We start from the raw sequence: 15,685 nt of genomic DNA, 5'->3' as shown, positions 1-15,685 counted from the left end.
CACGAGTGTAATGGCTCGAGCTTGTAAAATAATCAGCAGAAACTGTTTTGTTACGTTTTGCTGTCATTGACATGTAATGAAATCACCATGATTAGTTTTATCTTTATTCAACAAAATAAATCGTGATTATGATAAGCATTTAGTTATTGTTGCCGAGTGACTGAGTGACAATAGGCTTAGTCTTCAGCTATTTAACATCAAAGGCACCATACACTTTCCCTGTGTTGTGTCACTCTGTGGCTTCTGAACAAAATGCCGTTAAAGGGATTTGTCTTTTATGGGTTTCTCCTCGGAGCAAGTTCTTTGTCAAACGCAGGGACAATAGACGACGATTTACTTAATAGTTTTTTAAACTGATCAATTTGTCTCAAGAACACGTAAATTGCGACGCTACTGGGTAATATTATTAGGACAGAAATTTCATTAGAAGGGGCATCCTGCTAATAAATATTTACTGTATGGAAGTTTTTTTACAACAAATTATAAATCGTATAATTATTCAACAGGTCACAGACCAGAGATAAATATTTACGAATATCTCGATGTTACGTTGAAATATGTTTACATTTCCGACAAAATGTCTTATCTTAATTGCATTAATCATCATGAACGTGTCTCAAACACATTAAAAGCGGGGAATTCAGACGAAGTGTCGTATCAAAGGTTTCTAGGACAACTATCAGCTAGTAAGGAAATGTAAATAAAGAGGAATTAGCAACTAATAAATCCTCCAAATAAGGATGTGCATTCGTCCTCAATTTGGAGCACGTAGGTATTGAATAATTAATTGCTTGCTAATGCTGTGCTGTTATCACAAGGACTTGTCACGTTTGCTTCCTGCAATTTCCTCAATTATGTTTATTATTAATACTTAGGTACACTTAATTTGCAAGGTAGACTACAATGGCAGTAGATAATAAAAGAAAATTTAACAAATTGTTATTGGTTCTGTATTTTTCAGGCATCAGATAACTTTATTCAGTCATCAAGATAAGCTATTTTATCAGCGTCTAATCTGAGTCTATAAGATAACAACTCCGAAACGTACTGTCATGAACTCATGATCCTGCCTAACAAGGCAAAAAAGAGTTGACTTGTGAGAAATACATCAATCTTAACAGCTCCGGCGATACTTAGCACATAAGTTTATTTTAAGTACAGAGGGGGTCGGTCCTTTGTCTATACTATACTAAGTACTAGTAACCCTCCCGAGTCACGACGTTAACGACTGTGGACCGGCGTGGGATGATACGCGGATAATGCCTTTTTATCTTTCCTTTTTCTCTCAGATCAAGGGCAGAGTAACAGCCAGGTTAAATAAGAGTATAACCTCCAAGGATTCTAAGAAAAGGTCATATTACATTGTACAATACATTTTAATGGATAACTTAATGTGGTTTAGACAGCGTTACATTTTTATGAGTTGCTTTCTCATTGTACAAGTTGTTAAATTGAAGTTTAGTTCGTACACGAAATAATAAAGCGGATTCTGCTATACATCCTCTTGATTAATGAAAACTCTTTGTTCCACTCTATATTCAGATCCCAAAGGCGGTGTAACATTAATTGGACTCAGTATCAGAGACTACATAAAAAAGGGTCAACAACCTTGTGCTACGTGCAGGTATGAAGAGAATCCTCTATTTTTTTTTTACTTTTAGGGAATAATATTCTATTGTCATACGAAGTTCGCGCGTGATTTGAATTTTGATTTTAGAATAAGATTAAATTCGGCACAATGCGTAGTTGTCTATTAATTTTATACTACGCTACGCTTTGTTAGGAGTTAATAAATAAATGCTTAAATGTCACAATGGATGTTGATAGCACTATTATTGCATTTAAATTAATCTCTAGTGATGTTGGATTAAAATTGAAATAGGCTTCATTGCTAATAATATATTCTGGACATGTTTAAACAATAGATGGGTAGCGCCACTGACAGAACAATATGAATGGACAACAGTGCTATGGTATGGACCTTTTCGGTACATCGTATCTAGGCAGATACAACCATAGTACTACTTTGTTATAGAGGGTAGGTTCATATAGTAGAGAATAGTTTGAAAATATTAAAATATCCAATTAAATTGTGAAACATAAGTGTTCCGTTTATTAATCAAGTCTTATCTAGACAATCGATTCAAGGATGCATTTATTTCTAGTTCAGAGAAGTGTTATGTCTCATTTGATACGTTATCTGTTTTATGACGCGGCGGTGAGTGCCAGCACTGTGGGATAAACTGAGCTTCATTTTATTTCATTACTTTTCTCTTGCTACGGAACTCTTTTGTAATACTATCTTCAACTTTTAAGCCCTACCCTGACACATTGTGTCCCAGTACTATATGACAAAGCTATGCTATGTACGCAGTACTGTAGGTTTAAATTAAGAACGTCTTCGCTGCCTCTTTTCGGGCAACTCGTTCGACGAAACGCAAAAATTTCCTCAACCTTGAGTTTTGTCATAGATAAGATTTAATTTAACAACACGAAACGTAAGTGCTAACAGCTTAGGTAAAGTAAGCAAATACAGATGGGACTACGTGATGATAACTCACGTCACAAGTGAGTAGGTCTAGGTACGTGACATTTTATAAATATAGGTAGAATGAATATTAGGAAATGTGGTTACGATTTTTTTAACCTTTCAGTGTACAGATAACGTCACTGGCTGATGACTTTTTGTAGCAGAAGGCGGAATACAATGTCAAGAAAGATTCGGCATAAACTTAGGACATGATAGGAACCATTTACATACTTCCATTTGTTTATTGTCTTTGGGGAGGGATCTCTAAAACATAGATTGACATTGACAGATGTCAATTTCAAATAGAAAATAGAATCGCTATCATTTTATCATACTACCCGTATACCTGTGGGTGGTATTTTAGCAAGTTGTGAACCTTGTCTATAAACGTAATATCTACGTTGATATGGAAAAGAGAAATATTGCTCTTTTTTTTTTTAAAACATCCTTGATTTGCTGTAAAATTAATGCGGCTTGCCAATTCTAGGCGGGTTTCTGAGTGCTTTCTTCTTACTCGTCTAACGAAATCACGTTCGGATTTAAATTCACTTTCGATGCTATTATTATTAGCTAAAACTATACGTAACATCTTGATTGTGCAATCGATGTTAATGGCTTGATAATTTATGATCTCTTTTAGCGAACGTAAAAAAAACTATGAGTATCTATGAGTCACCATTTTAAGGAATGTATGATTTTCCCCGAAAATCAGTGGGTTTTATAAATCGTGGAATTTGTTGTTTGTATGTAAAAGGAAACGACTTACGGTTTTGGAATAGATTATTAAAAATAAATAGGTTTTCCCAAATTATCTAATAAAAATAAAAGACTTCACAGTTCTGACCATGGCGGTTCTGACTGCAACTCACTTTAAAAAGGTATTGGAATTACAAATAATAATTAAATATTTGTTTCTTTCATTTTATTGGTCTGTAATTCTTTTATTTTGTCCTTTCTTTGTCTTTAGTTTGTCTATTTTTAAATGTTACGAGTTTGTGGAAATTTTATAGCCATTTTAAAACAAAATTTTAATATGCTTACCTATTTAACTCAAGTATAATAAACAAATAGGTACATAGTTTTAAAAAGTGATGTTGTAGCTGAAGGTGCCAAATTACGTTGCTTTACAATCATTAAGACTACAAGGTTGAGTTCGAAGAAATTTTGCATCTGTGTTTTATTGAGTATAGTCTATGTCTAAGCATCTTCCATGGTTCTCAATTAATAGACAGGTTTACGTTACGTTTCACCACGAAACAGTATAACAGACTTATTTATGTACGCAAATTCTGGCTAAATCATATCAGTAGTATCATTTCTAGGATTATATTATCCAGAACTCCAGCATAGGCTGGGAAAGCCAGATGTTCGTTGGCTCACTACTGACACACATTGAGGAGTAGGTTGGCAATAAATATCGACGAAGTTAATGATAATAATTTATAGTAGGTAGGCACCTAAGTAATTGCCGTGTACTTTGTGTCATACGTTGGTACTTGGTTTAGTACCTTTCTAGTCGTAGGTATCTATTAGGGTAAATACAGAATATTTTGTACAGTTGACAGCTGTCAGTTTTCTAGGGAAAATAGCGTTGTTTGTAGGTACTGACTGACAACATTTGTCCACTGCCCCGCTAAACGGTCTGGGGTATACTTAGTACCTAGAAGTTAAACAGTATGACGCTTATGACAGCTACTTATTCTTATTTATTGCTAGTCATAAAAACAATAAAGGTACCCATATAGTATTTATTTGTACTATTAGGGTGCGTCCACATCTGGCGAATGCGCCGCGAATGCGCAGCACGCGAGCCGATCGCGAGCTGTTCGCGAGCTGCGCGCGTGCATTTTTGTTCGTGCGCCGCTTCTGCGCCGCCCGCGCGCAGCTCGCGCGCGACCTAAGCGCCGCACGCGAGCGGCGCGCAGGCGGCGCGCGACGTCTGCCATCTTCGATAGTACTGAGCCAATATACGGAACTGTAAGGGCGAGAACTGATTGCGCGCAGATCGCGCGCCGCTCGCGCGCCGCTCGCGCGCTCTATACGAGCCTTGCGTGAGTTGCGCTAAAGAGGCGCACCGAACTATTGCAGTGACTGCACGCGCGCAGCTCGCGGACAGCTCGCGATCGGCTCGCGTGCTGCGCATTCGCGGCGCATTCGCCAGATGTGGACGCACCCTTAGGTGATGAAACCATCCGACGTAATACTTGATGTGTCCTTTACGAGTTATTTACAAGATATTTGACTGATTTTTAGAATGAAAACAATAAATCGAGTTAAAAGTTGTTTTGAAACCTGTCATTTTCACCGACATAGATAATAGAGCACAGTAGGTAAACTCTAACCGCACAGACCCCTTTGCTTTCCCAGACAAGGTCCACAAAATAACAATGATACAATTTAAATTATGTAGGTATGTAATATGAATAAAAAAATATTTTTGAATGCCATTTATAAATTGAAATGAGAAAGCGTAACAAGAATTTTAAATAAGAAACCAACCACGATGTTATTGGTACCTACATATTATGTTTAAAAACAAGTTTCTTTTGTTGATAAGCCAACAGAAAATGTCTGGACGAGTCATTGACTCCTGCTGTGTATTTTTATTTCATACATTTATGCATGAATAATGTTGTAAGACTTGAAACTTATAATTGTAATGTCTGTTTGTTTAACAGCATAGTCCAAAGGGCAACACTTTCAGGTTTGGTTTGGCAAATGGATATTGTATATCTTTCGACAACGAAACCATGATCTAATAAAATATAACAATGGTTGTCAAAAACGCCTTCCAAAAGATCCAACACTGTTGAGAAAATAAAAGCCTCTACACAGCCTATGTTCTAAGTACTCTTTCCCAAAAGTTTTGAAACTCTGTGCATAATAGACAAGTAGAGCAGCTACGGTCTTGGGCAAGGTCAAGGACAATCCTATTTACTTTGATCGCAGTGGCGTGGCGCCACGGATTACCGCACATGGAACTTTCCTCATTTTACTAAACAAGGATTACCTAACTTATTTTAAATTACTGTCCCTTGAGCATACGCGTGTTATCAATAACGTGTCATATTAATTAATGTAATTCCATATATATTTTACTAAGGTCGTCGTCGTCACAGCCTTTTTATCGTCCCACTGCGGGCACAGGCCTCCTCTCACACGGAGAAGGATTGAGCGATAATCACCTTAGTTAGGTACTTAAGCAATAATATTAGTTCACTTATTACCAGTCATGTCTTAGATGTTCTTGACGGCCTAGTATTTGCTTATGATGGAAAAAGAACAACATAAATTGGAACGAGTTAATAAGAGACAATCAGAGCGTGCAACCCGTGGAGGAAATTCTTGATTCAGTTATGATAAGTAGGTACCTACTTAGCTAGGAACTTACAACTTAAAGCAGATTGTACTTAGGTTACTGGGAGAGCTATTTATTAAATTCTTCGATTGTGGACTTATTTGAGAATCCATAGATTCTAAAATGCCTAATTCCGCAAATGACAAAGAAGATAATATGCTGATAAAGCTGCTAAGGACAATCCCTTATAAACACTTTGTTACAAGTCCACCGACTGAACCCAAGACTCAACTCTCTACAATCTCAAGTCGCGCTTGCGACCACTAGACCAGCAAAACTGGTTTTCAGATGGTGTTGCTATTATTTTATTCACGCAGTAATATTAGGTAATAATGCCTTTTCACGATGCGTTCTGCAATTTAAGCATTTTACGATTACCTTTTTATCTTGTAAAAATTGTTTGTGGCGCCAGTAATAACAAAACACATTACTTATATCGTAAATGCAGCTAACGATACGATCGCTCGCCAGACGATAATTCTAGGGGTAATCGCTCATTATCTCCACAAATCAGGGTCGTTTGCGATAAGTCACGCAACTGCCAGCCTAGAGAACGTTGGATGTCTTTGTTTTTATCTCAAACGTTTATTCTTTAGTTTCCTGAAGAATTTCTATACTCAAGACACTACAAGTAATCTTACCATTGAATGTGTCGTAAGCTGTAGGCTGATAATCCTCCCGGAACGTGTCCTGCGCGTACGCCGCTATGAGGGAGCTCTTCCCCACAGCTCCGTCACCCACCAACACACACTTTATCTTTTCCTTTTTTCCACCTTTCACCTTCCTTCTGTCTTTTATTTGAAACATTCGGTTCAAAGTCCGTTTGGTCTTCTTGTCCCTGACCGCCCACTCGTTCACTTTATCACAGCAATTCAAGTCTTCAGACACATCGTCTCGTATCACAGTGCGGCCGTTCTCTTCGGCCACTTCTGAGTAGTCGTAGTCGTCGTCATCCCGCCGCGAAATCGGGAACTGGCTCGGACTGTGCACTCCGAATACAAACGGCCCGTCTCTCTCGGGCACACGGGCAGCGAACCCGTTCGCCGGAGTCGGGGCCTTCGCATAATGCACTACCGGTGCACGGTACTGACTCGAAAGGTATTCGTCGGACGCTTGCGGGTCGAATCTGAACACAAGCTCTGCTTCTCTCCGATCCAAACTTAGTTCTGGAGGTGTTACTTTGTCTTGAAAGTATCCAACTTTCTCGCGTGCCCTTGTCTCCTGCAGTCGTCTCTCGAGTTCGACGTTCGATGGTTTCCAGTAATCTGGTCGGTAGGAATAATCTACGGGAAGGTTTCTGGGTGCAGGCAAGGGTCGTTGCGGGCCAGTGTCGCGGGGAGGCGCTCGTGGTGGGACCATTAGAGGCTTTTGCGGTTCCGCCAACAACGGCCGGCGCGCCGACAGGTTCGCGTTTCTGTTGAACATGATCCCTTCTAAACTGGGAGACATTTGCACTGTCACAACTGGCTGCCGACAAACGGATTATCAAGGTGTGCGTTCGCGCACATTACTTGCGCGATGTAATCGAAATATATCGCGGTTTGTGGAGCGCGCGGACGCGAATAGTAGCGTGCCGTCACTGCGGAGAACAGAACGCGACTGTCTCGGTCGGGGACGGCGGCCGGTAGCCGCGCTCCCCTCGCCCAGAGAAATGACCTGTTGCTTCTGGTACCTGTTCAGGTACAAGCGACCGTTTCGCGAGCAAAGCGCAGCTGCTGCCCGTGAACAAAGCCGTCATATGGCGTCGCCAGCCGCCTCACATAACCCCGCAACTTAAATTCATTCACGATATTCGACGATGAATGAACCACGACGTGTTTTGTTTACACAATATGTTTACATATTATTAGATAGCTTCCAACCTCAATTCCATCAAAGATATTGTTGAAGGGTAATCGTAGTTTATAATAATTTATTTGTTTGTTTATTTTATAAGACAATTTCCTGGGTAGTATAGTAGTCACGGATTAATAATAATAATTTAATAATTTACAGGATCACATGAAACTTACGAAACAACAAACATTAATCTACGTTCGCATGCTGGCCTGGCATGCGTAATTGCGCACCTATACGCAATACCTAACTTTACGCAGTAGTATCATAACTACCACAAACACAATAACAAAAACTCGAGAGAGAGGAGCTGCTACAAAACCGTTTGTAAGTGCATATAACGTCTGTTTTGATTCTATTGTCTATTAAATAAAAGGTAGGTACTCTGTGCTGGTATTTAACAACACTAAACAATTAATGAGCATCTAAAGTTTCGTAACTATAATTATTATTATTCGTCATAAAGGAGAACAAGTCTAATAATATTAGGTGTCTTTAGGGGATACAATACCTCACTTGTACTTCCCTGAATAGGTATTTCCATGAATTCATTTAAAACTGAGCAGGCTGCCTCACTGCTTACACCTGCTTCATTTCTTATCATATCACTTATTATCACAAACGATAAAATTAAAATGTTATTCTCTATCATCTAATGGTGTAAATTTAAATTTACAATCAATATGAGTCATAACTTTATTTTATATTTTTCTTTAAAATTGATACACATTTATTCAATTAATTTTGATACTATTTGCACAGGAATGAACATGAACCATTTTCAATTCATGTCGAATTGACAGTGACAACTTTGACAAGCCAAGCACGTGTGTTTATTTTGACGTTTATGCTGACAGAAAGGACAGCTGCCATACGTCGCATGCATTCCATATCTGAACATATCGATTCCTTTGGATATTTAGCATGCACTTAAGGTTAGAAAGAAACAGCAAGATCTAACTAGAGTTGAATAGCAAAGGATATTGACGTTGTTCATGTTTGATTCTATAGAATGCCTGAATAACTTAACTGTCAACAAACGACTGAATTAGGTTATGTTAAATCCAGTGCAGTGGATTGCGTAGAATTATTTTAATAAAAAAATCATTTATTTAAGACTGTAATTTAGTGTACTGTTAGTTTTATAAGAGACACGTTTGAAATACAATGGCAAAGTTCAAATTGAGTAAGTATTCAAGAAATTCATTTGCATTTGATTCTGTAAAAGCACATGACTGGAAAACTGTTTTTACTTCTTAACTGCAGTTCATGCACTTTTGATCTTTAAGTTTTGGCGTAATTATACATGTTGTTAACAAGCCAGCCCAATTTGCGTTTTCAATAGTGCCTGTTACTAAGATTTTCATGATTATATTGCACAATTAGTGAGCAACTTTATTCAACAACATGTATTTATTTTATGATCAACATAGATTATTGCACATCGTATTTAAGCATCAATAAAGCTAAATTTACCAAATCCATACGAATAGATGTAATTTTGTCAAATACATGTATCAAACAAATTCTACAACCAAAATACTATTTCTTTCAGAGAAACCATCAAAGAGGCAGCCGGCTCGCCTCCGCTACAAAATAGAAAAGAAAGTAAAAGATCACAACAGGAAATTAAAGAAAGAAGCCAAAAAGAATCCTAAATCAAAGAAAGCAAAGCCCATTTGCATACCAAATGAATGTCCGTTCAAAAATGACATTTTGAAAGAGGTTGAAGCTGTCAAAAAGCATAAAGAGGAAGAGCGTCAGAAGAAGCGGGAACTCGCAAAACTTGAGAAACAAAAGAAAATGGAAGAAAAGAAGACCAGTAAAATTAGTATGAACACATTAGTAAGTGTTATTTCTTGATACATAAGAAATGTGGTAATTTCATTTTAGCCATCATCACATCAACCCACTTGAATGAAGGCCCCTCTTAATACCAATCCCTAACCATCCCAGATTTGGGCAGCCCATATACCGGCCGCCTCCTCGAAATTGTCTAATTAGGGGTAAAAGTATCCTTTGACCACTGCTATTAATAATTTTCTCAGAGTCAACCCTTAAAATATTGTAAGCACTACATACCAAATGTAATACCCATCATGTTTTAAAAAGAGTAACCATGGAGCTTCTTGCCCGTTTTTCTCTATAGGAAGCTACTTTTGGAATGGGCAACTAGACTCAACCTTATTTATAATTTTTGACGTTCATAAGTGCTTGTAAAGGCCTAAATGAAATAAATGATTTGATTGATTTGAATTGACCTATTTCTGGCCAAATTATTTCAGCTATTCTTGAATCATTAATAGTGTAGCTAATTGTCTTGCTTACTTAATGATTACAGGTAGAAAACGCACAAGCCAGAGGTAAAGTCCACGAGGCTTTCAAAGGAGATGAACCATCAGATGACGTGGAATTCGGCAAGGACAGAAAACAAGAGAACTCACTCAAAACTTACTACAGAGAGTTTAAGAAGGTTATATCAGAAGCTGAGGTTATCTTAGAAGTGGTTGATGCCAGAGATCCTTTAGGTAAATATTTTTTAAATCTTTTAATGGACATAGAGAATTTTTTACAAATTATGGAGAGTTTTGTACAAAGGCAAACTTAATCTAGAGTTTGGATAAATAGTTAAAGTAACTACAATACATACATACAATTTTTATGCTTTTCTGACATCTGTTTCTTTATCATGTCTCTATTTTGTATAATTTATATAGTACAGAAATTATTTACAAACCGTAAATCCCAATCCTTATTAAGGACATTTAAATATTAACATATAACCTTTAATCTTCCAGGCACACGCTGTGCACAAGTCGAGGAAGCAGTTCGAGAGTCAGGCAAGCGCCTAGTCCTAGTTCTAAACAAAGCTGACCTCGTTCCCCGCACAAATCTCGAGGCGTGGCTCAAGTATTTACGCAGGACAGCCCCAGCGGTGCCTTTCAAGGCTTCCACTCAGGATCAACAGCATAATCTAGGAACTAGGAAGATGAAGCATGTTGTTAAAGAGAAGCAGATGAAAGGTTAGTGAAAGGAGTTACTACACATATTAAAGGAGAGCTGATGTAACTATCATAAAACATATTTGGTTATGTCATTAATGAATATACATATTTGTTTTTGGTTTAGAAAGAGTAAACTTAATCAACAATTGCTCAGAAGGCAATCTATACTTATAATAAATCTGTAGAGAGGTAAATTCTGTACATTCAATATATTTCCAAAATAACTATCGGGGGTTGATTAGTGATCGATACTGATGCTAAAAATGAAATCAGTAAAATTTTTGTCTGTCTGTATGTTCGTTATGGAAACAAAAACTACTTAACGGATTGTAATGAAACTTGGCACAATTATTCGTCATACTCCTGGGCAGGTTATAGGATACTTTTGATCACGCTACGATCAATAGGAGCAGAGCAGTGAAGGGAAAAGTTGGGAAAACGGGAGAAGTTATTCCATTTTTAGGCTTCCGTCGCGTGTGCAGCCTTCATGGTTAAAGCTACACAGAAACCATGTATGACGGAAATATTCTCCTTAAAATTATGTGACAAATATCCTTCAACAGCATATGTCTATCTTTTATGGTTGACTCACAATAACACACGTAACTCCCAATAGCTTATCAGTTCGGAGCTTTCTTAATATATTTGTCTACTCTTTATAACACTCCTACTCATGCCTATTTCTAAAAAGTTAACATTATTACTTCGAATTTAACGCGGACGAAGTCGCTGGCAGAAGCTAGTTTTAAATATTAAATGGCCTGGAGAGGCTTGCGAAGATTATGGACCACTTACATACCTCTTGCTTAAATATTAGTTGTGAGCCGCCATTAAGTTTGACGAGAATGAAATTGTATGTTGAATGTATTCGCTATTTTGATTCAAGGAAGACATTGCTGAAAATACTAATTGCTCATTCTGTAAACTGTCTACTACAGAATGAGCAATTAGTATTACCCTATAATGATTATGTTCACCTACCTACACAAATTAATATTCAATGATTTCATTCTAGGTTCAGCATGCGTAGGCGCAGAGCTTGTAATGAGCCTGTTAGGCAACTACTGCCGCAACAAGGGCATCAAGACGTCGATCACAGTGGGCGTGGTGGGACTGCCCAATGTGGGCAAGAGCTCCATCATCAACAGCTTGAACAGGTCTAAAGCTTGTAATGTTGGCAGCACTCCAGGGGTTACCAAGTAAGTAGGATTTAAAAACTTTGAATGATGTGTGGAGATGATGTAAATTATGTTTTTTTTTGCGATAGAACTATTATTCAAAATTGTATGATGCTCCATTAACTACAATAATACAGGCCATTTTTTTTTATTTGGATAAGGTTATACATATGTACTTACATGTTAAACCAATACGTTTTATTTCATAATTAATTACTCAATCTCATTGTGTATTTTTTTCTGTAATATTTTTACTATTAGTAAAGTTAAGTATTACTTATTAATTTCACGTGTTAAAACAAGCTTGAAACCCACCTATTCCCCTGCAACCTGATGACAGCCTAGTAAATTTTTTTATCAACAAATATACAACTTTCCAATATATCCTTCCATTATTTCCAGACAAATGCAAACAGTCCAGCTAGACTCCAAGATCAAGATCCTGGACAGTCCCGGTATAGTGTTTCACTCAGGCCCTGAGAGCGACTCGTCCGTGGCGCTGAAGAACGCGGTGCGCGTGGGCAGCCTCAAGGACCCGGTGACGCCGGCCGCCGCCATCTTGCAGAGAGCTAATAAACAAACGCTTACAGAACTTTATAGTATACCGGATTTTAATACTCCGCAAGTAAGTACTTTTACAAAAATATCATTGGAAAATATCATGTCTAGTCCTTTAATTTTCAAGGTTATTTTAAATGTTATTCTATAACAAAATATAAAAAAGAACAAAATATGCGGTGACAACTCGACTGGTTGTTAATTGGTCAATTCTGGCCTTTAAATTCAGTTTAAACATTATAAAGTGACCATTACTCGAAAAAAAGAAGGTTTTTATTGCCAAATTAAGCCACTATAAAATGAATATAAGTTTTACTATAATGTCTGTTTCAGGAATTTTTCGCACACTTGGCGTCTCGTATGGGCAGGTTCAAGAAAGGCGGAGTGCCCGATCAGGAGTCCGCCGCCAGAATACTTCTAAACGACTGGAATACAGGAAAAGTAAGAATTGTCTACATCTACACTACATTTTACAGTTTTTGGGCTTCCAAAGCTTCAGTCTTAACATACAGGCCAGGCATATATACAAATAAGTATATGTTTGCATCTACTTTTGATTTAAAATCAAGCCCAACAATTTTACAACCAGATCTAAGTCAGATATTTTATATTTACAAAGCCTCGAATTCAAAGCATAAATACAAGAAATTCGCATTATTACTGGACCGAGTACGCTTAATTACGAAAACCATATACGTAACTTTAATTGACCCAATTTTTACATTCATATTTTTATTTTAATTAATTTAATTACATTTTTTTTTTACCTTAGGTTAGATACTTCACCCTGCCCCCCGAGCAACTAGAATCTGACATCCACGTGGACGCTAAGATCGTGTCGACCATAGCGGCGGAGTTCGACATAAACTCCTTCGAAGCCATGGAGACGGAAGCTATCAACGAACTGGCTGCTCATGATACTGGAGTTGAAGGCATTACGGTAATGTGGACCTTATTGTTTGATGTTTAGAGTGTATTTTGTTTTGTTTGGAATAACGCATAGAGTTTTCATGAACATCATTTTTATGAAGAGTAGACGAATGTAGAATTGGGAGTGTGCACATCAAAGACTATAAAGCCACTTGACTACACACACTACAGGTGGTCCGACGCTCGTCAAACATAAGCTTTTTGAGGATAACATAGACAACGATCTTAGTAAAAAGCTTCAGTTGTGACCATATTAGTAACTTTTTCATCCTCTCAGCCATAAGAAGTCCACTGCTGAACCTGGGCCTCTCCCATCCATTTCCAAAAGGGCCGATTGGAAGCGGCCTGCGTCCATTACCACACGAATAAATTCAAACAATCCTTTCCTTTAACAGATATCCAGCACAGGTCCAGTCAAAGCAGCTTTAGAAGACGATATGCAAGTAGACGAAGAAGACTCCAGTCTACTCCCAAAATCAGTCAGTATTCGCGCAAAACTCGACAAAGGGAACAAATCTAATGAAAAAACTAAAACAGACCCTGAAATGCTCATAGAAGGCAACACTAAACTTAACAAATTAAGAAAACAACAGTTTAAGAAGGATAAAAAGAAGAAAGCAAGGAATGAGAAGCAAGCCGTCAATCTAGCAGATGTTCTAGAAAATGTTACCATTACCAGTTATAAGAAAAAGGATGACTACGATTTTAAGGAAGACTTTTCACTGTAATACCACGTCATATTTCGTTTGTATGGTAATTTTATTCAAAAAAGTTTTTAGTACATGTGGTACTATCTTATTTGTTAAGCTGTTTATCAAGGAAAAACAAAGGATTTTGAACTGTAATTTAAATGGTAATAAGTCCCGTTTTACCTTGAATTGTGTTTACTCAAGTATTCGCCACGGTTATCTGTAAACTTTTTGAGTAAATAAAACGATAATTGTAAATTGGTGTTTTAATTAAGGTCTAGTTTTACTGGCGAGACATTTGCGATTGATAATGATAACGTAAATTAAAACCTATTTTCGTACGTGTGAGCTTTGTTATGGTCAAAAAGTTATACGAAGGTTATACCACTCTGTACCGATTGAGATAAAATTCGGCGTGGAGGTGGTACCCAATAGAAGGAGATGGCTTCTTTTTATCCAGATGCAAAGTCACGGTCCAAACCTAGTAATAAATAATACAAAAAATATGAAATTAAATACAGAAACTGCTGGTTTTCGTGTCGATAATGTCATGAATTATACAGAGGTAGTTTCGAAAATATCTACACGATAATAAAAGTATCTCCCTATTCTATTGGAACACGTCAGTGGACACACTATCTCTGGCCACCATTGAAATTATCTGAAGCATGCGTGACGCCTACAATTTATACATATTTTTAATAAATAACTACATGAACATACCTAGGCTCTGCAATTTTTTATATTGTTAACGTTTAGCCAATTTCATTTTCCGCACTAATTATCAAATATAAGACATTTTTTTAATATCTTGGTCACTATTCCTATTTACACAGCGCCAAGCTTTAGTGATTAGGTAACTCAATCATTTAGAACTCACTCGATAAGAAGAAGATTGAGTTCGAGATCAATCTGGCAAAGGTCGATTGTTGTCCGTGAATTCCGGATATACTTACCTTCAGCGAAAACGTACAAGGTATAAATGTCGGTCATTGTATTATGTGTTATCTCATAAACAAAGCTTGGGAAGATTCGAGGGTATTGTATAATAGGTATGTAGTAGGTATCTACAGTTCACAGAACCTCAAGAGTCTCAACTGACAGGGTCTCATTTTGAACCGGCACATAGAATCCCCACTTATATCATGCTTATCATAAATGCGCGAAAATAGGCTCTGTCTGAAAAGTACTGGGGCCCGATTCTCCTAAGTTAATAATGACAAAATCGAATAGAAATCGAATCGCAATATGATCGCAACAGCAGTTTTAACCATATCGGGCATTCTGCTACTAATAAAAGACCAATCGTATTCGATTGACATTTGATTGGTGTGCGATTGGTCTGCTATTTTGGTGATTTTGGTCTATACGGTAGTTTGCTGTACAATCATTTTGCAATCTTAAATCATTTGCAGACAAAATGATTCATTATTGAATGACAGAAAAGGATAAAAACGTTTATTTCAGAGAAAAAATAGCGGAATGCCACATACGCTTCAATCGTAATCGAGTCGGGATTGGATCTCAGTCGAACCGAGTCGAACGTGAATCGTATGACGCTTAAGTAAAATTAGGAGAATCGGGGCCCTGAACTCAACTGC

At 37.4% G+C, this 15,685-nt stretch overlaps 2 protein-coding genes across 2 annotated transcripts in view; one reads left to right on the top strand and one right to left on the bottom strand.

The window, feature by feature from the left end:
• The window catches only part of LOC124630737, a 37,632-nt gene extending 30,109 nt beyond the window's left edge, over positions 1–7,523 (bottom strand). Inside the window, exon 1 of the mRNA XM_047164714.1 lies at positions 6,530–7,523. Coding sequence (XP_047020670.1) covers positions 6,530–7,337 — 808 coding nt within the window. The 5' untranslated portion in view covers positions 7,338–7,523. The remainder of the gene's footprint in view (positions 1–6,529) is intronic.
• Positions 7,524–8,737: 1,214 nt separating this feature from the next.
• Positions 8,738–14,342, top strand: LOC124630735 (guanine nucleotide-binding protein-like 3 homolog). The gene is made up of 9 exons (XM_047164713.1): positions 8,738–8,910; positions 9,280–9,569; positions 10,066–10,252; positions 10,523–10,747; positions 11,745–11,928; positions 12,310–12,532; positions 12,799–12,906; positions 13,238–13,405; positions 13,791–14,342. The coding sequence occupies exons 1-9, from the start codon at positions 8,892–8,894 to the stop codon at positions 14,121–14,123; spliced, it is 1,737 nt and encodes a 578-aa protein (XP_047020669.1). The 5' UTR covers positions 8,738–8,891; the 3' UTR covers positions 14,124–14,342.
• Positions 14,343–15,685: the final 1,343 nt, after the last annotated feature.

This window comes from Helicoverpa zea, chromosome 5 (genome assembly GCF_022581195.2).
Source record: "Helicoverpa zea isolate HzStark_Cry1AcR chromosome 5, ilHelZeax1.1, whole genome shotgun sequence".
In the NCBI taxonomy this organism is placed as follows: domain Eukaryota; kingdom Metazoa; phylum Arthropoda; class Insecta; order Lepidoptera; family Noctuidae; genus Helicoverpa; species Helicoverpa zea.
The sequence above is the reverse complement of the archived record's forward strand: the minus strand, read 5'-3'. Positions and strand labels throughout refer to the sequence as shown.